The following is a 24932-nucleotide window of genomic DNA, read 5'->3' on the forward strand; positions in this document are numbered from 1 at the left end:
TTAAAGTGATATTATGTATATAAAGTGCTATGTAAAATTACCTCCTTTAAAGTTAGTTATATGCTGTTGTGTGTTTTAGAGCAATATTGGTAAAGAATTATGAAGTTTAGTCAAGTGTCAAATTGGAAGAATAAGCTTTAAAAATGGCCAATGGATTTACTCATTGCCCTGGAAGAATGCTCCACAAAGCATCCTAATTCTCACTCAATTCGGATATAAATAAATAATAACGGTTTAGTGTAAAGTTAATGAAGCATTCGGTATTGCCTTTATAAAGTACCGTTCTTCATTCATTGACCGAAGAATGTCGAGTTTGTAGCCACCTTTCGTAAAGAAAACCATGTTATGATGTGTAACAGGTGAATGATAGATCATCAACTTGTTTCTGCATCAGTACGATTTAAAGTGTGACACATATTGAAATAACTATTTTGTTATTATCTGTTATTTCTCCAACTATGGCATCTCTTCTAACACATAAACAATAATAAACCATTTTGTTTTATTTACTATACTTTTAGTATAGGTGTAAAGTAAAGAATATAAAGACCTACAGTACTGTCTGTCAATATACACAGTTGGAAATGGGTACAGTAACATGTTGGACCCTACCCTAACACTGTTTGAAGACTAAACTGACCCTTTAATCAAACTATCGTACTCAACTACAGTACATTTATACAGTAGTCACTCTTATTATTTACAGGTTTTACCAATTCTATCAGACAGTGTATTTGATGCCTTCATGATTTAAACTGGAATGAATTGATTAACTGTATTAAATAAAAGAACATAAAGATAATCCAAATTACTTAGATTCACCAGCAGTATTATGTAGTAATAGTGGACACATTCTGTTAATCTATTTTGGAGAGTATTCCAAGGATGTCTTTGACAAAAGCCACCAGTTATCCTTATTCAACCAGATAACACTTCATTGATAAGCTTTCTCTTGAACAACAATACAAAATATGTCATGGCAGTTTACATGGATTTGTTGAATAAGCATCAAAGTGTTGCCGACATAAATTTTAGATTCAAGACCATTAGTTTGTGATTTGTAACAACAAAAGTCTCGGACATCAAACATGTTCCGTTTGTCAACTAAAAAGCAATGTTAAAATATTTCAAAAGTAAATCATTTGATTTTGACACTACAGCTAGTCATTGCACAATATGGCTTTTTATTCAAATGAGTGTAAAAAAACTGATTGTAATGTACAATCAAAACTACCACATGTACAGTACAGTAAAATCTAGAGGGTTTTAATTTCATTGTTACTTAATATTATATATCGGCCTAGCTGTACAGTAATTTCATTTTTCTTTTTTGACAACCGATGAAAAAATAAACCAATCTACAAGGTCTATTGTACATTGCAAAACTTTAAGTACTGTATTTAAACATTACCATTTCATTGCAGGAGGCCTGCAGTACTATATTAAACCTATAGCACAGTTGTTTTATAGTAAAGACATAAAATCTAATCTAATAAAAGAATATAAATGGTTATTAATATTGCACCAATGAGATGAGAAAACGTTTTATAGGAAAAACAATTCAATTTTATATGGAGCAACTATGAAAGTGTGAACATTTAACTTCTTACTGTACTATGAATAGAACATAATCTGATCTATGGTAATGGTTATTAACATTGAGCCAATGACATTAAAGGTTACTACTTAATATGAATGTTTAAGGTGGTTTTGTACTGTGTGTTCGAACCTTCCTTTATTAATACCTGTACTGAGATATGTCATTACACTTTTAGTGGAAGTAGAGAAATCATAAATGCCAACTTGTTGTTGACAGCTGTAGGCAACAAATCACCTTTTTTAATTCACCTAATCTGTTCAAATTGGTAAAGATTTATTTGACAACTAAAAAGTAACTCTATTAAAAGACCACTTGAAAGGAATTTACTTTTATTTTCGATTCAGAGTTAAACTTTGTTCTTATGCATGCTTTAGCTGATCCGAATCATATCCTAGTTAAGCTCTGTCTACACTATCAAACTAGTTTGACAACAACAGTTTGATATGCCCAAATATGGTAGTGATGTGCCAAAATATGGTAGTGATATGCTCAAATATGGTAGTGATATGACATCATCATGTCCATATATGGGCACATCACATTTTGTTTGTCACATAATGTTTGATGGTGTAGACAGAGTGAATGCAGAACAAGCTAATACCAGAATGTAACTCCCGATAGAGCAAAATTCCTGCATGCCCTGATAGACAGCATTTTATCTCCAAGAGAGAACATACTGTAGATAGAGAAACATAGCTTTAATACACTAAAGAACTGAAAGACCATTGGAATGGAGTATGTCCTTTTAGATGCATGCAACAGAAATTTAGCTTCAATATCAATCAACCATATTTCACTAAACCAAAAGGGTTTAGAAAACTATAAATTGCTAATAAAGTGGAAATATGAATATATCTATTTTTACTAAAAATGTAGTACAGTACTTTTAGTAGTATCGCAATAATTTAGTAGTATCACAATAAACTAACTAACTATATCATGTTATAAATCAGAAAGCTAAACATAGAAAATATGACAGATAAGTAGACAACTTAAGTACCTATGAGATGTAATGTTCTAAATTCTTACAAGTTGTTACAATCTAAAGCTTTACTACTGTAGCTAATGGATTTAAATAACGTATCCCATGGCGCCGTAACCAGAAAGGGATCTGTTGTTGATATACATAGCTTTGGCAATAAATAAAATTGACTGCCTCAGGTGTCTTGTGTATGAAATATGATGTAAAAATATTATAGTATTGTAAACAACAACAAATCAAGAATAATAGAAATGTTCCTGTGAAATTAAAGGTTCCTACAGTAAATCAATGTACAAGATTTTTGGAACTGATCAGGAAAGATAACAAGAATAGAATATTATACTGTAGTATTGTAAATGAATTAAATGTAACGAATAAATCTACAGTACATTTGAATAACCGGAATATTTTAAATATCTGAATGTGCTTTGAACACAGGGTTTATATTTCAAATTTTAAATTGAGTCTAAAGCTGGCATATTTTCAGCACAAAATCATTATGATGGTGAATACATCAAATTCTAGCAGGATACCTGTGGTTTGATTTTGATCAACCAGCCACTCTGATTGGGCTGCATGCTATCCTGCAGTTTAATGTGACCAATCAAAAGAATCGCTTCATAAGAATTCTGCATGATGTCTTGTATCTTGATCTGACCAATCAGATATACTGTAGGTAGTGGATACCTGGGGGTACAGCATCACAGTATGTTGTTTTTACACACCGAACCATATCCAATATGGTTCCAATAAATGACTCAGACACTATTGACTTCCTGAACAGCGTTTCAATCTGAATGTCATGTCACGTCCGACTGTGAACGCCAGACACTTTCACATTTTGCAAACGCAAAATTGTCTCGCAAGCTTTTTAACATGAATATCGAAAATTAAATTTCAAATAAAACATTACGAAAATCATTAAACTAAAGGTACTGTATGGATGAGGATATGCAAATAGATCCCATAGATTCCTAACATTAATATCATTTAATGTACTTAAAAAAAATCATGCTTGTTTATTAGTGTCAAACTTTCAATACTTTAAAATGATATTCAATACGACTAGACAGTATAATAACTGAATGGAATCAAAAATGTTCTGGATGTTCTTATTTACTGAGAGAAAATTATTAATTTCCAAGATAATGGTTAGTTTGTTTATATGTAGCTTTTAATGTTATAAATGTATCATTTTTATTTTAAATAAATCCAAACATTCTATCTACTACTGTATCAAACTTTATGTGATGCGCTCATATACTGTATGGACATGATGATGATGTCATATCACTACCATATTTGGGCACATCTCATTTGTTTGATAGTGTAGACAGAGCTTTAGACAAATTCAAAATACCAAACATATCATACAGTAGTATGATAGTACAGTAGTATTATTATTTGTAGGAATGTTAAAAGATGTAAATATTTCTTTATAGTTTTAACTGGATAAAAGACAATACCTCAATACCACATGAGGGCATGGTTGCGGACTAGTCCATTATGGTACAGGGGAGTTATAGGAACTTTTTACTTTCGTATCTAAGCCCTCCCCCTGGAGAGCATGGGCTATCGGTTTATCCAGATAAGCTACAGTAGGCACGAAATAGTCTACGATGTTTATTAGTATGCTTATCTTACCTGCACCAAAAGCAAAGAAGAAGCTTTTCTTGGGATATTCATCAAGCAACTCTTTCACTCGCATCGCCATCCGACGATTCCTTTTAATGATCAACTCTTCTTTAAAATATTCATCAATCTCATTTGCTGTGTTATATTCAACGGACGAGAGTGTTGTGTTCAGCACACTTGCCAACTGAGCTGTATCACGGTTGAAAATTACCGAATCTAAATCTCCGCAATTATAATGTCTAATAAGGTCTTCTGTTGTATATGACATGTGGCTATCCCCAGATCGTAAACTTTCATGCTGGAAGAGTGTTTGGTTTAGAGCAAATAACACCTGAAAGAAATAGTCAATTTTATTAACTATTACTACAGTTATATCTACACAACGATAACACATAACATTTTATTTGGAAACAAATAATGATGACAGTGCCATAAGTGTGCAATATGAACTCATCTGTTTATTAATATCAAAGTTGATATTAAAGTCAGAGGGCATTGATCAAGCTGGTCAAGTACTTTGACCAGTAGAAAGTGACCTTGAATCTGTAGTAGTTGCCCTTTAGGGGGTCAAGCATTGCCAATGTCAAGGTACTATTAAGTTCAAATTATACAGTAGTAGACAGGTGAGGAACATAATGAGTAAATAATTAAAGATGGTAGTAAATTGTGCAGAACTATGGTAGGACTCTTACAATTCTTCTTGGATGGAGAGAAATAGGCATACAGTATATACATATATATATATATATACTGTAGGTACTATTAGACACCAAATAGACACTATTATGTACAGGTAGTACAACAAGTAGTAATTTAATTCCGTTTTTTTGCTTTATACAAAGAAATATCAAAACTTAAAAGATCGCCACTAATGATGTAAACATTGTACATGATATTGAAAGTTTTAAAATATTTTTAAATCTGTACATTAAAATGTTTCTCTTAATATCAAACATTATTGCCAGCTGTGATACAATCTTGACATCTTACCCCCTACCTATAATACAATAATGAAAAGTAAACAACTTTTCCAAGTGCTAAACTAAATTAGGTTAGGTACAGATGAAAGTACAAATACTGTATGAAGGACATGAATCAATAATAATAGTCTATAGGCCCTATCTCAATTTAGTCTAAACTGTAGGCCCTATCTCAATAATAGTCTATAGGCCCTATCTCAATAATAGTCTATAGACCCTATCTCAATATAAATGTAATGCTAATTTACTGTTAACATAATAGGAAGCAACCATACACTGTAAACTAAATTTTGTATGTTGATTATTAAGTTATGTAATTGATTTTCAGACACCTAAAATACCAGATCAATATTGCATTGACTGTGAGCTAAATGACTAATTAACGATGAACACTCTTTAAATGGCCCTAATTGATTACTTTATTGGCTGCTAATAACAATGTCCAATTATGAAATACTTATATCCAATGATGCACATTAGCACATCATTGAGGAACATAATGAAATCTTATCATAACAGAACCTGTCTTAAAAATTCTTTGATCTTTTAAGTTTTACCTACCTTGCTAATTATAATCCATTAGTACAGTATGGAAGCACATTATGTGGATTAAAGGCCTACATGGAAGTACTGTATGAGGACCTTGAAGAAGGATAAAACTAACCTTGTGTTTCCACTGCAAAAAATGATGTATTTTAATACACTGTATATCAGGTTAGACACAGAAATACAGTACCCCATGATTGTATTTGGCAGGTTACAGGGGTATATTGTAGTTTATTACTAAACAAAACTCAATTGTAGTCTCATTACTGTATCACGTGTTCTGCAAGAATTTTATCTTTCTGTATTACAACTTTTGTCATTCACAAAATGTTTTTCATTTTGATGATTAACATTTCTTTGAAATTTTAGTTTGTGGTTGAAATTTAGGCATCTGACCATTACTTGCATAAAATAATCAAATTTAAATCAGTTAGAAATTAATTTTGGTGTCTAAAAACGATGGCGTTTCCTGACGGTCAACTGGGAAGGAAATGAAATAGCGATATGGGACATTCCCAATAGGCATGCATTATTATGAAGACACCATGAGCCAATTAAGGTAGCCATGGTTGCTACGACCATCAAACTCACCGCTGTAACACACAACCACCGACAGCCCTGCAGGAGTTTCAAATTAGTGATGTCTTCACAACTAACGTACCAAAAACTCAACGAATCGAATCCCCAGAATAACAAGTGGAATTAGTTTGAAAAACATAGGATTTGGTTCAACCTACTTACAGAGTACATGTACCCATGTTGCTGTTTCACATGTTCTAACGTGCTTACATAAACAATATTAATACAAATCAACACAGATGGTCAGACATTTCCGCTTTTAATATCTGTAGGGCTTCCCTTCTAATGCATCTGTCAAAACACTTTTGAAGGACTCGTTAATAAATCTGGGGCAAGATTCAGTCAAAATATCTTTATTTTTTGGTATTTTGATATTATTCTGATCTTTTGCGGTCATATTGAAGCTTGTTAAATGTCAAGGTTGGATGTTCTTGCCTTAAATCTGATATTAATTTGGACTTTTAAAAGAAAAATTTTAAGCAATCATGCCACTATGCCTTTTAAATTAAAGAAGCACAGCATCAGCTTAGCAGGGAAAATTACAAATAAACAACTAGAGTACAGTTAGTACCATACAGTATAATGTACTGTATAGACTACAGTACAGTACAGTATGTCTTGTTAAAATTATATTCAATTCAGTACACATAATTCAACTTCTTCAACTACTGTATACAGTGGAGTGCTGTACTTACTTAAAAAAAAATAGTACAGCTTAAAATACAGTACAGTTTAAGTACGTAAAAATTGTAAAATCTCTAAGGTATTCTGTATTCAACAAAAATTAATTTTCTTTTTTTTTAACAGTTACAGTATTACTGTATACTGGACAATTCAGTAAAAATTTAAAAAAATTAATACAGCATTACGCCTACTAGAGTACTAAAAGGATCAAGAATTTATGCTATCAACCTATATACAGTAATTTAATTTTAGAATACGTGATTAATACCAGGATAGAATAGGGACTTACTAATAAAGCATAATCAACAGGGGATCAACTTGTTTACAGCATTCACTTCCACCCTAATACTTTGATTTACCTAATTAATTATTCCATTAACTAAATAAATTTGGGCATACTTTAAATGCTGCTGTTATAGATTATGAAACGCAGTTTCAACATTCCTGGACATGCAAAGCAGAACACGCTTGGAGGCCAGAACATTCCAAACCAAAATTAAATACTTTTCGTTGAAACTGTGGACGTTGCTTAGCTTGCAGCGCTATCGGATGATACAACATCAATGAATAAATGTTTCGTCACATCGTATTTGCTCAAATTTCTGCACACTGTATATTATATACAACTTTCTATTGAACATGCCATAATTTCAAAACATGTTTAAAAAATGAATATACTCTATTTAGTATATCCACTCTACTGTAGTAAGAATATAAAATTGTATGAAAAACATGTATTGATAGCAGAATTAGGAATAAACTGAAAGTTTGATAAACTTTAATTTTTATCGAACATTGATGTACAGTAGAATCAATTAAATCAATTAATTAAAAAAAAGGTTTATGGTTCAATCACTGAGTTACTGTACTGTACTGTATTAAAGATGTATTGTCCCCCTCAAAATTTATTTATTTTGTCATTTTATAAAGAGAAAACATAATTTTTTTGGGTGTTTTTCCTATGGGAGTGATTACTTTATTAAAACTACAAAATAACCTATTCAAAATTTAAATTCAATTTAATTAATCTTAATTTTTGACATTTTTGGGGGACAATACATCTTTAAACTAATAAGAAGACCATCAAATCCAGTACTTCTAGACATGGTGTGATCTTAGTAAGTTCCATTCCCATGTTGTTGACAAGACCGATCAGCTGTAAAAATACCTATTATTAGGGGGGCTTAATAGTCTTGAATGGGGTAAACACTAGGTATTCATTAGTAAATGTTTAGTCAATAGGATCAGGTTGGGATCCAATGTTACTGACCTAAATGGATAAAAACACAGGTGTTTAGTTATATATCCACATAATACTATAAAGTACAGTATCATTGTTTACATTACATTCTAGACATTGAGTAGTATACTTCAGTTTATTACTTAAAATTAAATGTTCGCAACAATTTGGCCAATAATTTAAGATATTAAATCATACAATTCTATTAAAAATTAATAATTTTAGGTTTAAATTTTTCCCTATTAATGTAGTAAAACAGTACACTGTAGAATGACAATAGAGACTTCCTAATAACAAAACATCTATAAACAATTACATTTAAATGAGGAGCTCTATTGTTATTTTGCATTAAATGAACTGGCAGAGAAAAAGCTGTAAAAGAATTGTTAAACAACTCCCTGGTTCTATCATACTGTAGAAATTAAATAGGTCGATTGGACCATGGTTATATTATAATACCAATAAATATAGAGTAAAAAATATAGAAAATTAATTTGTTGAAAAAGTTATAATTTTAATACTAATAAAGGATCCATTTAAGTAAACCTTTACTTTCTTTATTAGGTTAAAAAAGAAAAAAAAATATTTTTTTTTTATTACATAAGTTTCCTTACCTGCGAAAAATTTAGTCCATTTAATGGTACACATTGTTCCTCTACTTTTTCGACTGCGCCTGTCCCTTTATTTGATCTATTAGCTTCTTGCGCTAAATATAAGTCCAACACTGGTATCCCCTTTGCCTTCACATCGGCTTCCGTCAACGAATTCACTAATAACATCACCCACACTGGCCGCTTTCTTTCCCAATTACCCGCAATGGCGTTAAACAGATAATCAGCATATAAACCTTTTCCCTTCTGATCTTGCGTCATCCAAGACGGCATCATGAGTCTTACATATTCTAAATGACTTTTTAAGCGTAGGTACATACTTTCAGGGAGTACATCTCGTAGATTCTCTCCCTGAGGTAACATTTGACAGTACGTTAGTTCTGATATTGTTTTAGGGTCCGTTAAGTCTAACTCAAAGAATATATTTTTACTATTTTGAAATGCACGTTTTGTGTTACTTGGTATGTAGTCCCAAACACGTGTATAGGGAACGTGAATTGTCCCAAAGAAATAAGCAGGAGGGCCTGGTTCTCGTCGAACACGCCATAGGAAAGAGTTCGTTTTACTCTGAAATATAATAAAAATATCAGTTAACTAGTATCTGTTAATAAAATACAAAATGGTATTGATTTTTCTGCTAGTACTAGAGATTCTGAATATTCTTAACATTAACATTCAAATATCAACAACTTAAATCTTTTTTTTTTCGTCTGGATTTGAGTTAAATGTTTTCTAAAATGTTGTATCCATCAGGTTTTCACACCCCTTTCAGTTCCAAAATGCCTCAATAGCTCTAAGATAATGGTTGTGTTCTATGTAAATTAATGGTTGGTTGAAAACAACAAAAGGCCAGAATTCGGTATAAGTAGCTTAGTAAAATCTTAAACAGAAGACAACCCTCTAACCAGCCAGGGTATGCTTAATGACGACACAGCTGCTATGGTAGTCAACAACTCTGCAAATATTATATAAAAAAAACGTAAAAACTATGATTGCAAGGGGTCCTTACCGATTCGTCTTCGTTTGAACACCTCATTCCTTTTCTTAATTTGCTTATTGAATAAGTCTCTGCTAAAGGGATAAGACACATATAAATCACCATAAATATTCTTGGAAATTGGTGCCAGTTCATGTTAAAGTTACTATTTCTGAGAACACACACGGTGTACCAATACAAACTATATTTTTGCTAGGACCCTCAGAGCAGCCGACAGCGAGTACCCTGTGTTGTTGCAGTGGCAGCGAAACGAGTTGACAGGCCTGCCGTGTGTCTGAGTTATACATCCCTTCTCTGCACAACACGAAATATCCAGCCGAATTGGGTATATATTTAAATGTGCTAACTTCGCCATTCGAAAATACATTGATCTTTTGAATCTATTTCCATGACTTCAACATTTTATATCCAGTGTATATTCCAAAGATGCATTAGTAAACTATCTTCTGTTCCGAACGACAGAAAGTATCTATAACTTGATCAACAATGCTATTCGCGTGTAGTGTCTTTTGCTAATGTAAGTACATGCTCAGTGTGTACCGCTTCAATATCCTCGTTCATTGATTGGCTATTTCATGCTTGGCTGACCTCGAAGGATGGCGCTGAAGTCTCAGGTCTCCGAGGTCCTCCTCTTTTTTTGTAATGACGTAATCGTTAGGCTCAGTTAATAAACCATAACTTCGTAAACTTTTCTACCATTAAACAACGTGCATATCCAAATCACATAAATAATTAATTTTCATTCGCAGGCTCTCTTTCAAAGCACTAGTTAGAAACACCTGATATATTTCCGTGGGTGTAGAGGGAAGATTAAAATGATTATTATATTATTGCCGTAATTCTGAATCAATCTACGGATTCAAGGTTTTAAAACACACACACCACATGCGGAATATTTCAACTTGATATTTCTCTCTAATTGATTCACTTATATCGGTAAAAGTTCTATTATTTTAATCACATTTGCATTTGACATAATCCTAGGCATAATATGTTATAATTACTTAAAACCAAACATTACTTCAATCAATGTTCCAGAATTAAACAGCTTCTATAACATATTCTGATGATGAATGATGGATAGATAATTATTTACATATTTAGTAATACATTTTTTAAACAATGCATCAATGCCTAGGCTTACCAAATGTCAAATAATTCTGAAGAGGGCGATCAATACGCCGACGATAGTACATATAAGACTACAGTATTATTATAACTTCCGTAATGAAAGATTTCATCTTCTAATTTTGTCACTATTAGGCCTATTTGAACACATTTTATCTGAAGAATGAATACTCTAATTACTGTATACACATATTCGGTATAAGGCGTGGCCTTTAGATTATCGATGAAATAAAGTTCAACGATAGTGTAAATAAGTCCAACATTTTTTTTTCTTCGAAAAAGGCTCTTTCTACATCTCAGAACCATTTGTTACGATTTTAAAGGGATTGAGATGAATTGCTATATCGATTTTTGACAAGTTGTATGTTGAGCCTTTTTGGCATTCATTTTGATCAATCACTCAATGAATTAGTTGTTTGTTCATTTCACAATAAATTATAGTTTTGAGTCTCATAAATACGTCCGAATTTGGCTAATAACGTCAAATGTACAAGTGTGCGGTAAAGATCTTAGCTCCTCTGTCGGAACGACGTTTGCTCAATCGGAACCTTGAATTTTAAAACCATTTAATAGTTGTTAATATTTTACTGTAGATTGATTCATTAAATGAGGCTAATTCGGCTAATTCGATAAAAGCACGTACGAGAAATGCCGACCGTTCATATAGCAGTAATATGTTCAAAGAATTTATCAATTTAACGCTTGTCCAAAGATGTATCCAATACGTTTTCTACTCGTATTCCTAGAAAACAAGACAAGTGTCAACTCTGGCAGATTAACGGCGTTGATTATAATTCTACGAATTATATTCTATATTAAAACGCATGGGAATATATTACAATAATTGCCGGCCGTAAGTCAACATTAATCAAATTTAAAAAGCGCAATTCTAAGATTGGATAGACAGCTTGGGAACAGCACAGAGAACTTTGTCTCAATTATTCATTTACCACCACCATACTTAAGCTAATATCAAAATCGTATATCCATACGTCTTTTCCGGACAAATTACGCCACAACAAGGAGGGTTGGACGCAAATAATTACGTTTCGGTAGGCCTACGTGGTCAGTCACCGTCAGCTTGAAAGAAGCTGGCGCAGCTAAAGTGCTACTCAGAGTTTATTAACAATTCAACTATAGGCCTATTTTGTGTCGACTGTCATGTAGTTTAACTTGATTTAACGAATTACTTTAACGGACAACATTATTATTTTTTTTAGTTTACATGTTTACATCACATATTGTAATTTGCATTTCCTTACAATGAATCTATAACTATGTAGTATATATCCATGTCATAAATTATCATTTCACATCGACTTTTCTAATATTATTATACCAGTTTATAGCGCCACAAGTATATAATACTTAATAGTAATAATACGTAGGCCTATACACGCATATTTTGTAAGGGCGGTTCAGCCATTTACTTCAGGGAATGTCAGGGACTATTTAGAACACAGTAGTTCAAATTGTTGAAGTGGGTGTATTTTGTCAAACTCTATTAATGTAATGTATTTATTAAATTACATTGAACTTTGAAGGCGCCGCGCTCTTTGAAATGGGAGGGGCGCTTAGTGGTTTGATATCTTCATTGGCGCCTATGAGGCGCTTATTCAAACGGATGGGTCTTTTTGCCGGGTACCGGTAGCTCTCTGTTACACTTGTACTTCAATACTTAGCCGGAACATTTCTTTTTATTGTTTCTTAAATTAATTATGCAAGGGTAGGGTTAATTTAGGCGTATGATAAATAAATACAAACAAAAAGCAGTACATTAGACATATTATGTTTACCACCTGAGAACGATTGGGTTATGGATCGGTTTTGGCATCTGATCATGATAGGCCTAGGCCTACTTGTTATTGCCGCTAAAATTAAAAACGTACTACACCATCAACCACTCTATGCGGTCTTTGACGATCTTGAAAACGGAAATATGCCGAAGTAACAACGTCCCCATCACCTCTCCCTTCCAAATCCTATCCTAGGCGATTGTATTATCGACTTTCCACTTATCAACCTAAAAGTACATTTTTAGTCAAATTACCCACAATCGACTTGTTCGGGAAGTGTAATAATGATAGAAAAGAGGTTATGATCATGATAGTGGAATAACGAAATGATCATTTCAATTTGTAGGCCTATTAACTAAAACGAAAATAATTTAGGGATGAGTTACCACGGCGATAAAACCAAAATTAAATCAAAACTAAGTAAAAATGAAAATAGAGTTACGTTTCTATGGTGACATGCAATATTAAATTCAAACCTTTCGATTTAATAAGGACAGTTCAATTAATTTTATTTTTAGAAGCGTTTTAAATCAACGATGATATTCAGAACTAAATTAGCATGTTAGTAGAACACAATTGTTGGCGATCTTTTTGCCATGTCATGAAATCATCTTTCAATTTTTCAGCCGTCACATATGTCCCTTTTGTAAACCTATCATGCCCTTGAGCCACCGTGAGTCAAGTGATTTTGAATTATTTTCAAACCTAAAAATCAGTATTTTAAACCACAAATCGAACTCACGACTCACAGTTTAGCAAACCAGTGTACCTGTATGATGTACTGGACTCGGAATGGAAGAATAGAAACCTTATTCAGAGGGCGCCCCTATTAATAGGGAGACACTTTCCAGTGAAACGAATAAGGAGCTAGACAGTCATATATATAGCCAATATTAAGGATATTTTTTGGGCCCACTCAAGATACAATATAACATGATTTGGGTATAAAATTGTCACAGCTGGTTTACGAAAGCCCAAATGCCAAGCCATCTTGGTTTTCCAAAGTATTATTATGCATTACTACTTTAAGACATTCGTTTTATATTTGCTTTCCTTGCAATGGGATGCCAGTCATGTATATAAAAAAAACACAAATTAACCAAAGTAATGTACAGTATAAAAATTTATTGAAATCATTATCGAGTATACTTCTTATTAAGTAAAATTTTGAATTTCTTAAATAATTATTGTCAAATACGAGCTTAAAATGAATTGTTATGGAGGGTTTTCTTTAAATAAAAATGTTATTTTTGAATTTCCAAAAAAAAATTTACTACAGGAAATTTAAAATAAAAATAGAACCACATCATTTTGTTCTCTCCTAATGACTGAATTGTATTGATCTATCTTTAGTTTATCTAAAAAGAATTGGAGGAATGATGTTTTGATTGAGTTTTTAGCAATAAATTAAGTCTTTAGTGCAAATACTCAATTCTCCAATGTACAACTCGGATATTAAGTTATGTTTTAGAACCAAGCAAGGATATTATCATAGCAGTATATGAAATGTTCTACAAAATCATCATACATGTTGTACAGATCATGGAACAATTTCACTCTTCCCTATGCAGACAATACAGTACTATATTAGTATAGTAGTAGATTTATCAGACTTTAGACTGTATCTGTTAGTTTTCAGAATGTTAACAAGCATCATCATTTTAATATTCCACATTCTCAGTTAAATATTCATTTACTTTTTGATCAATAATATTTAATATTTCTTTTAAAATAATTCTGGTTATCATCAACAAAGTTTTTTTTGTTATAAAATGATTAAAATTGATCACAAAATCAACATAGCTTTCTTAAAAACAATACAATATTCTTCAATATCCTTTCTGCAATGCAATTTCAATATCAGTGTATTTCTATACACAATTTTAAAAGTAAAATTGGTTCAGTAACCAAATATATATGGAGGAGAGTTCAATGCAACAGTTTGTATTCTCTGTAAAGATTCTGTCATCATGGTCATTCTCATACTTCACTTTTCTGTAGAGTAACCCTTTTAAAATACTGTAAATGGCAGAGGTTTACCACCAGTAAAAACAGTATTTACATTTGTTAATGTTTTATGCTTTGTTCATACATCTATCATCTCCTTGGTCCACCTCCACCACCACCACCTCTGTTTGGGCCACCACCTCTTCCTCCACCACGACCACCTCTGCCACCACCGCGACCTCCAAAAGCTCCTAAAAAGAAAAGTTAATTAATTAGATAAATCATGAATTCCACCGAACTTACGAGTTAGAATAACTATAGTGAGGCATTTAATGAATAGGCAAACTGCCTTAAAATGTGACATGTTTTGAGAAACTATTCTCATCATCAGAACAGAAAACAATGCCTAGAGTACTTATATACCAATAGGACAGGTTGTATGTAAATAAGAAACATGTCACATTTTAAGGCTGTTTGCTTATTCATTAAATGCCTCACTATAGTTATTTTAACTCAAAAGTTAATTAAAAATGTAAGATGGTCATTCAAATAAATGCTGTATCTAAGTTTGGGCATGTACCTCCATAAATGCAGTAATAACACAGAATTTATGATTCAAATCTATTTTCAAATGATTTAATATTTTTGGAAGCAAAATTGAGAGTATTGTCATTACTATCAATGAACACACATCTGAAGTCAGGATTTCTACAAGGGGATTCCTTCCCCCCCCCCCCCAAAGGGGTGTGCGAGTGTAACCATGGCAATATAGATTGTTTTAGGCATACCAAACATTTGAATCCCTATGGCTTGGCGTGGGATACTAAAGCAATGTTAGACAAAACTAAAAGATTTAGCAAATCATATAGGGCATTGACCCTATGAGGTCATCAAAAGTCAAAACTCCAAGGCAAGTTGCCTTTCATCTTAAAAAACAATATTTGAACAGGTAATGAAGAAAGAAATTCAATTATTATATAAATGTTTGTGGTAAACCACAAGAAAGGTGTTGATGTTGTGAATATAGATTTCTGAAAAAAGTACAAATAATAATTCTCATCCTTTAGGAGTTTCTTGTCGCAAAAGACTTGAACAGGAAATAAAAAACATAAGTAAAGAACAATACAGAACTGCTAAGTTGATTGACTTATAGTTAATAACATTACGTTTAACAATTATTTAACGGATAAAATGAATACTGTTTAACTATAGCAAATCTGTATAATTTTTTTTAAACGCCAAGGTATTTGTTAAAGCAGAGGTACAGAGACGTTCATGCGGCTATTATGGTTTTGTTCAATGTCGGTTACTTTTTAGGTCTTCCCTATTTCTCTACATGTCTCCTTTACCTTAATCATTAACACAAACGGTGTAGATGTAATTTATGTATAAATATAATAATATACATATAATATGTAATGAATATCAGGTGGTGCTCAGATAAACAACCACAAAACTACAATGTTGATATGCCTTTTAGTACTTTTAAAAGTTGTGTACAAGTTTAATTTTCATCGTCACCAAGAAAGCCTAGTTACTACTTTATCAATGTGATTACTCAGCATGCTTGACTAATATCATAGTCATATAAATGACAATGTTACAGTTATACAGCTCACGATGAGTGACTACAAATACAATCAAATTGCAGACAGGATAGAAGATAATTGTCGATTTCCCTCATACCGCCTTTTAAATTGCTTCATGTGATGAGTTCTAATCTTCAGCAGATGTAGAAATTGTTTTTTTTTATGATACAGAATTACATCAAGTGAAAGTATTCAAGCAATATTTAATTCCTTAATTTTGGCTCAATGCAGCCTTAATATCCTTTAATTCACTGGAACGAGACAGTGATTAAACTTTTACCATATCAGTAGTTTATCAACATTTTTGGACTACTGTGCATGCATATCACTATATGTGTAGATACTCCTATATCATGCTTTTAGAAAATCACTTTCTTAACAAGGATATATACATGGCTGCAGTCGCGTGCTCCAATTTGAGTTAGTGTTTACCGACCGACTGACCAACCAACCGACATAGTGACCTATAGAGTCGCGTTTGCACGCGACTACAAATGCTGTGTACAAGGATACAATATTTGGGCTGGGTGGAGTAGGAGAGATGACCAGTCTAAATTTGATCTAATCTCTGTATACCTGTTACTGTACTAGTACTGTATTAATGTAATATCGACAGAATAAAAGACAAAACAGAGGTTTTATTAACATAAAACTGTCATTAAATGTGTTCACGACTAGTGACAGAAATACCTTCCCACCCGATCACAACCAGATTATATTCGATAAAAGTTTTGCCAAAGGACAAAACCTCCGATAGATCACAATTTAACTCTAAAAGAAGAAGAGTGTGTAAACATAGATATTTCTATTTTTCTGTATTTAGTAGCGTAAATCATAATGTCTGTTCTTATAGTAGTTCAATATATCAGTACCATACTGTAAAGGTAAAGAGCCAAGAAATAGGTTATAATAATTTTCTTTTACCCATATATATGTCAACTACAGTAATTACGACAGAAATAGACTCTGAATGTAGTTTAGTATTCTACACTAATTGAAGGTAATTAAACATTAACCATAAATTGGTCAATTTATTAGCGCTTTTCAATATTTATTCTTCTGTCTGGTGTGTAGGAGACATGTTGTGTCTCCTTTCAACAATACATAACATAATTGACTAAGAATCAAGAACTCGCTGTTACATTAACACTGTGTACCCGATTTTCAAGAGCCATTGACTTGCAATTAGTATGCTATTTCTATTGGAACAAGTGCTTTCATTTAGTATAGAGTAATTCAAACTCCCTTGACAAATTTACTTCAATGGGGTATTATGGAAGTCAGTCTATGGGAAGTGGTCTTTGGAGAGTATCTAACTATCTTGCCCCTGGCTAGTACTTTATACAAGAATGACATAGATACACCCACTGGTACAGAGGTATTTCCACTAAATAACACCCACACTGGCAAGTTACTTAGGTAACATACAAATATTGATGCTTTATACTTGCAATGCATTTGTCGAGTGTATCCTTTGTATATTTGTAGGCACGATAAGTTCCACAATTATGTACCAACAGACTATGCCTACTTATTTTTCAGGAAAATTATTTTTTATATTGGTGATGCTTATAGAATTCTAGAGTTATCTGTATCTTCAATATGGGTTAAAATATTAAGCGATTGCTCTCTGAATTCTGCAAAGTATTTCGCTCAGTTTCTGAGAGCTTAATTAAGTTGTAGAGTAGGATATACATTTGCATTTCTTTATTTGAATTCATATAAAAATTACTTGCCGGGGTGGATTCAGGGACTAGGGAAATGTGCACTCCTCCACAGCTAAAATTCATACAGTATCTACTTTAAACATTATTGATATTATATGTTTTAGCGCTCTCTTGTTAAAAAAATCCTGGATCCCCTCCTGTACTGTACTTCAATCAACCATATTTTGACCAATAGAAACAGAATCACTGCAGTGAATACGGAGTAGTAGTAGTAGTAGTACAAAAATATTGTCTTGACAGCAAATTTAATGACATTCTCACTCCTGAGGACAATCAAAGCATATTGATCGAAACGTCGAGAAACTCAACAGTTCTTTTCAGAACTAATATATGTGGTGTACCGCAAACTTTATATCAACATTTGATTTTGTCATGCAAACCTTCAAACAATACATTTAAGTTCTGTCATGTTGTTGGTAGAAATGAGTGGAATACTTGCTAGCATAAAGCCTACATTAAGTAGCGTAGCAAAAATAGCTTTTTTGTAGTGATATCTTTCATCAATCACAATTCTAATTCTAAGAATCATTTGGAAGTAGGTAATGCCATTTAGCCTGAGTAGCATACTTAATACTATCTGTCAATTTTATTTCTTTGAAAAATCTGTTAAGATACGATAAAGAAGGTGAAGAAGAGTTTGATTTTCTAATCCAGATACTGTAGTAAAGAATATTTATTTAAATTTTAAGTTCATTAAAATTGAAGACTGGAGAGGACAATTCTCACTTTTACTGTACTTGTGCGGTTTATAATTTGCAATAATAATAATTTATGAATTTAACTAGTTTTTGTATTTCAGTAAAAGAAACCATTTATTTTTCAATTAAATATTTAGTTTATAATAATCCAGCATCTTGGTATTTTGTTTCTATTCAAATTTAATTAATATTTTGTCCATATCATTGGGTTAACATCTACACTTTTATTCTTTTATTTATTACATTTATAAATCTAAATTTTCTGAGTGAGTAGTATATGATAGTAAACCCTGATTAGAATTATATTCTTTAATACATACCAATGCCTTCATTTATAACACAAGATTAGGTACACTTTTGGCCTACCTCACGCTTAGAATATCATCAAATACTTCAAGAGGGCTTGCTTCACAGTTTGCTCCTTGGTGGGAGACATGCAGGAGGCATAGAATACTTTATTTCCTAGGGCTTGCCTCACAGATTGTACCATAGTAGGAGACATCTAGGAGGGGCAATACTAGCATAACTGCCATTCTTTTTGATTAGTGTATTTCCATACAGGTTAAAGGCTAAATCTCTAAAGAGAGTACTCAACATTGCTACAGCATTTTAAAAAAGTTTTATGTTTTGTTACAAAAGAAAACATACTCGACCGTTCAAATGTCTACAAAATGTGTCACTAAATACTCTGAAGACGTACGTACAATTTGATTTAACTTTATCAATTATAGATTAACTATTGAAGTGGTTTATAAATAGCTAAAGTCTATAAATACAAAATATATGATACATGTTGAAATGAGAAGCAAAAACATCTATGGCTCCTGAACTGATATAGTTACAATACAAGGAATATTAAGAATTAATTACAGCAATCATGTACAAAAGGAATGCGGTAATTAATATGTTAGTATCTAGACTGGGTTCATGATGGTATTTCTTTAACTTTCTTGAAATTGCTCCATCTTCCAAGTTGCTTTCTGAACCCTGAATGACATCAAAGTGTCTGACCGCTGTACAGGATATATCATTAACTCGTTGCGGTGTCCTTTATTGTCAACAAGTAACTCGATATCTTTGATGTACACCGTACAGCCAAGCTCAGTGCAACATAGGGTGTGTGTGAAGAAAGCGTGCCAAGGAGACGACATATACCTTGGCAACACACTTATAAATGTCAATAATTAAAACAAACGTTAAGTGAGTGTGTGTCTACGAAACTTTAATTTCCGGGAACGTACCTAGATACTGTAACTCGGTCATTAATCATTTCTTAACTAGTTTTAATGACATTTTATTTGCAACAGCCAATCGAAAAGCAGAAAATAGTGCTTTTTTCTTATATGTTTTACAAGCTACATTACTACATAATAGAGATTTTGAATGCTACTACAATTTAACACAATAACATTAAATTAAGTTTTTAAACAATTAGTTAAAATAGTTTGTATCTAGTACTGTAAATGGTGTTCAAATATGCAAGGATTGACAAATAAATATTTGTAATAAAAACATGTTTATCAAGAAACCTAGAATGTATCATTTTAGCATTTTTGTGGTTGTACAATACTGTAGCAAAAACTATTAAAGTTCAAGAATTTGGGTTGGAGATTATTTGATACAGATGCTGTTAAATGGTCAAGACAGGTGTTCAGTGATTATTATATCACCAGATAATACCTGCTGCTGTTGCTCAGGTGTTTGAATTCTTGCTGATCATTACTCAACATTTTTTTTAAATATAGTAAAATTGTGACCCACTAGCTTGTGGGACAATACTTTTTAGAATGAATACAGATATGATATTATATTAATATGTCTACAAGGCAAATTGTGATTGTGGATTTGAACATATTATAATTTATAAAAACTGTGACAATATGCATTGTTGTTGTTGTTCTGTCTATAATTCACCTGAGAGTTGATCTGATGATTTTACTTTGCCTCTTATATCTTGTAATATGTATGTATTGTAACTACAATTACATCCTAAAACATCAATTATTATTTGCTTTTTCTCTGTTGCTAATGTAAAATCTCAATTGTTATGTAATAGTTATCTAGACTTAATTAATTCATATGTTTTCGTTAATAACATTTAAAAGTCATAGACTTCATGAGGTATTTCTTACTTTACAGTACTTTTCTCATGAATTCATATTTTAGTTTAATATATACTGACAACATATTGCTTGTAAATAAATACTAAAAATAAAATCACAGAACACAAAAGTTTAAGGTCATTAACCTTAAAAATGTGTCTCCAAAATGAAACTTGATCAGTATATAAGATGAAAGTCATTACCCAGCATTCATCTCACCTGGTCAATACTTGGACCAATACAACTCTTCTTTTATTACCAGAGTTCTGCCAATTTCAATTGGTGACAATAAGTCTCAATGAAAACTGGTAGAGAGAGTACTGAACTGAGGTTTATTTCATGTGCACCAATTTCAATTGGTGACAATCAGTCTCAATGAAAACTGGTAGAAAGGGTACCATAGAGGTTTAGCCTATTTCATGTGTACCGACAGTGTAATGAAGTAGTGAGATTTTGATCCCTTGGGTGCCACCAACTGACTGCTGCAAATGTCTGATCTTTGAGCTTGTACTCAACTTTTAAGAAGTGAGTGGGTTCGGATACCAACATCTACAAAGCCATTTACAATCAGGGTCACTGGTCTACTAAATGTAATTAAAATAATTATCAGGGGTATCTATAGCCATTTAAACATTTCATTGTTATTCTACTTTATAGCAGTGCATTGACATTTATTTTCCTAAAGTTGAATTTTTTACAGCCATGTATCTTGAATGATGCCGAAGAAATAAATAATAATAGTTTATTCTTTAATCGCAACTTAAATAGGCTCTAAATGTACTGAAATGAAATACCAGTAATGATTGATCTGTATTATTAGCGGAGTTTACAAATAAATAAAAGTTAATTGATCATTTAAAGTTGTAATGAATGACTTTTAAAAGTATCGCTAGTAAATGAAACTAAAGCAGCAAGTCACAAACAATAAAAGGCCACATCTTAGAATAGAGAAAAAGAAAACTAGGCTTCGAATTCTGTAACAAATCTGTAGTCTTATCATTAAAATTGATGGTTTCTTAATAGATACATATTAAATCTATTAAAAGGATGATATATTGAAGGCAAAAGCAACCTGCCTATAGGCTAAAAGAGTACCGACACACATACTCACACATTATCAATCATTTAACAACTAGCAAAGATTTATCTTCATTATTCCTATTGTTGGAAGATACATTAATGCTGTAATGCTGTATCACAGTCCTCAAGGTCAGATAATCATGATCAGTACATGCTTATTTAATTATTGTGTGATTAAATCGCAATTACTATTAAAGGTTAATGTAATCATGGAGGTATAAAGATAATGAATTAATTCCTCCATGATGCTGTAACATTAATTCAAGGAATTTTGGTGTGATACATGCCCATGCAGATGTAAGCAAAGAGCACAATCATCTCTTAAGCTCTGTCTACACTATCAAACTAGTTTGACAAAAAAGGGTGATGTGCCCAAATATGGTAGTGATATTCCCAAATATGGTAGTGATATGACATCATCATGTCCATATATGGGCACATCACATTTTTTTGTCACATAGAGTTTGATAGTGTAGACAGAGCTTTAAATTGCTAGACATTTTTAATAAAAAATGATATGGGTGTGGTAAGCCTAGCCTGACTTGGTATTATATCATATGGTACAACAGTAATTTTAAGAGTGTATGGTCATTACTATTTTCAATCAACATACAAAAACACATAAAAAAAACTATGTAAAGACATTTAAAAAACATAAAAATACTGTTTTCATTGTTTTATTTTTGCTGATTCAATAAACCATTAGTGTCATATTTTTATAAGTGAAAACAAGTGTTTTTCTGGTTATTTACTGTTGGCAATTTCATACTTCCGCAACAGAGACAGCAAAGTTGCAACAACAAGTTAAAAGGTCACATTAAACTAAATTGATATAGTATAGTACTTTGGCAAAAATCTCTGGGTGAGAATGGGTTTAATTTTTCAGTCACCAAGCTCTACCAGGTGAAGATAAATTATGGTATGAATGTATAGTATGTCTATTCATTTTTAATTGTCAAATATTATTAAAATTTCAAATGCAGGTTCCTTTACAGAGTTCCAGTGGGACCAATACAGCTTGTGGTTTGATTTTTTCTGGTTGTCTGGTCTGGTTTTGATTATTTAAAAGTTGCTTGTTTTAAACCATATTTAATGTGATTATTATTATTTTAACTTAATAATTTAAAACTGCTTTAAATACTTTATAATCTTGTAAACATCATTTACTTAATGAGTGGTGATAATTGTTATAATAAGCATACTTGGTATATATGTTTTGCAATGTTTTAGAATACAGGAGGGAGGTATCATTTAATTATTTACAGATTGAAAAATAACATGTATTATTTAACATAGACATACATAGATTCTCGTTATTTTATTTGCCGATTGTTGGTCACCTGATACAAAATAAGTACACTATTTTATGCTCGCGTCATTATATTTAATGTGCCGGACAAAAAAGTTTTATTATTTCTACAGAAAATGTTTAAAATGCTCCTCATTTTAAGTGTTTCAAACAAAATATAACGATCAATGAATAAATTTGAAAACAGGTCAGTTGAATATGGAACGGAAATGCTTTTTTACATTAATAAAAAAAAACTCCCCCAAAAAACACAGATATATCTGTTAAGTGGTTTGTTTTCATCACATTTCAAAAACCAATACATGTACTTAATATTGTAAATAAACTACAGAGGGCTCACTTCCAATTAAACAAACAGTCACAACTGCTCACTAAGAAAGATTTAATTGAAACTGAAATATTTATATACTGTTATTCATACTGTTTAGTTTTTTTTACAGAAAACAATGAGTTCATACATAAATGACATTTGCTTTGTACATCAGAAGACAGCAATAAATAATGATGTGTAGACTTACCCCTTCCAGGTCCTCCCCTTCCTCTGCCTCTTCCACCACCTCCACGACCTCTGCCCTTTGAAATTACTTCTTCTTTCACCATGTCAATAACTTCATCAGGAATTCTTAAGTACTTTATTGTACTTCCACGTATATAACATTCTGGCATCCGCCAAAAACGATCGCCATCCTACAAAGAAAAAGTTTTAAGCTGTAATCTCTCTGTGAAACGGAAGAGATTTAACAAATGCAGAAATTAAAATAAAAAGGATTTTGTGCACAAATTTTAAAGAGAATTAAAGTGCTATTATATATATGTTAATATAACACGTACCCTTGATGTACAAATCACTTCCCTTAAATTGATGTTCATCCAATTATCACAGGCCACAAGATGTCCGTTATAAGTCTCTCCATTTTTCAGTTCAACAAGCTAAATAACAAAATTGCATAGTATACAGTAGATTTTTTGTTTATTTTTTGCTCCTACATTTATAAATATTAAATAATGCAAATAATATTATTTACCTAAACTTAACAAAATTTGAAATTGCACAAGAATACCTTTTTCTTTATTTTGGCTTTTATTTATTACCTTGTGAAATTTCAAAATTATGCATAAAATAACATTAAATACAGGGCTTCCTCTTATGCCTAGCTAGGCCTCCTACATTTTGTGTTCAAATTGCGCAATAGGCCTAGCTAGATAGATAAAGGCGATTCGGTACATTTTTGGTGGGATGATTCGTCCCACTTTTGGTCCGAAACGTCTTGCTACCGATAGGCTAGATAGAATAGAGCCTGCCAGGGCCAGGCCAGCAAGGAGGCGGCCTACCCTTCCCGGGCCCAGCAAGTATCACTTACCATAGGATGATTCTGTGCAGTTCTGAGTAGTGACAAAGGAAGCTGCAAACAAAAACAAAAAATGTTTTTATTATTTGAAGTTAACATTACAAAGACTACAACAATTTTATTATTTTTAAGGAACTTACCATGTTGTTTTATTCCCCGCAAAAAAAACCGATCGAACAACGATCTTTTAACGATAATGCTGCCCTCTCACGTTTTTACAACCCAACACAAACAATTGTTTTTAATCAATTTATTATGATAAGACCTACCTTGAGTTAAATTTAAAATAATTTATCTTAGCAACGAAAATGTACTTATAAATATTATTTTAAGTTATTCATTAGTAAAAGTAC

The 24932-nt window shown here is 32.0% G+C and overlaps 2 protein-coding genes across 3 annotated transcripts in view; both read right to left on the reverse strand.

Moving 5' to 3' along the window:
• LOC144844845 (metalloprotease TIKI1-like) overlaps nt 1-10351 on the reverse strand; it is a 30438-nt gene extending 20087 nt beyond the window's left edge. The window contains exons 1-3 of the mRNA XM_078701940.1: nt 9867-10351; nt 8861-9424; nt 4227-4548 (exon numbers count right to left, since the gene is read on the reverse strand). Coding sequence (XP_078558066.1) covers nt 4227-4548; nt 8861-9424; nt 9867-9989 — 1009 coding nt within the window. The 5' untranslated portion in view covers nt 9990-10351. The remainder of the gene's footprint in view (nt 1-4226; nt 4549-8860; nt 9425-9866) is intronic.
• Nucleotides 10352-13889: 3538 nt separating this feature from the next.
• Nucleotides 13890-24932, reverse strand: part of LOC144844849 (U6 snRNA-associated Sm-like protein LSm4) — a 99090-nt gene continuing 88047 nt past the window's right edge. The window contains exons 1-5 of one of the 2 annotated variants that reach the window (XM_078701946.1): nt 24720-24764; nt 24592-24633; nt 24062-24160; nt 23749-23917; nt 13890-14976 (exon numbers count right to left, since the gene is read on the reverse strand). In XM_078701946.1, coding sequence (XP_078558072.1) covers nt 14876-14976; nt 23749-23917; nt 24062-24160; nt 24592-24633; nt 24720-24722 — 414 coding nt within the window. In that variant the 5' untranslated portion in view covers nt 24723-24764 and the 3' untranslated portion in view covers nt 13890-14875. Of the gene's footprint in view, nt 14977-23748; nt 23918-24061; nt 24161-24591; nt 24635-24719; nt 24765-24932 lie in introns of those variants that run through there. The other variant, XM_078701944.1, reaches the window with a different exon arrangement.

The sequence above is a fragment of the Antedon bifida genome, chromosome 6, assembly GCF_963402885.1.
Source record: "Antedon bifida chromosome 6, ecAntBifi1.1, whole genome shotgun sequence".
Classification (NCBI taxonomy): Eukaryota; Metazoa; Echinodermata; class Crinoidea; order Comatulida; family Antedonidae; genus Antedon; species Antedon bifida.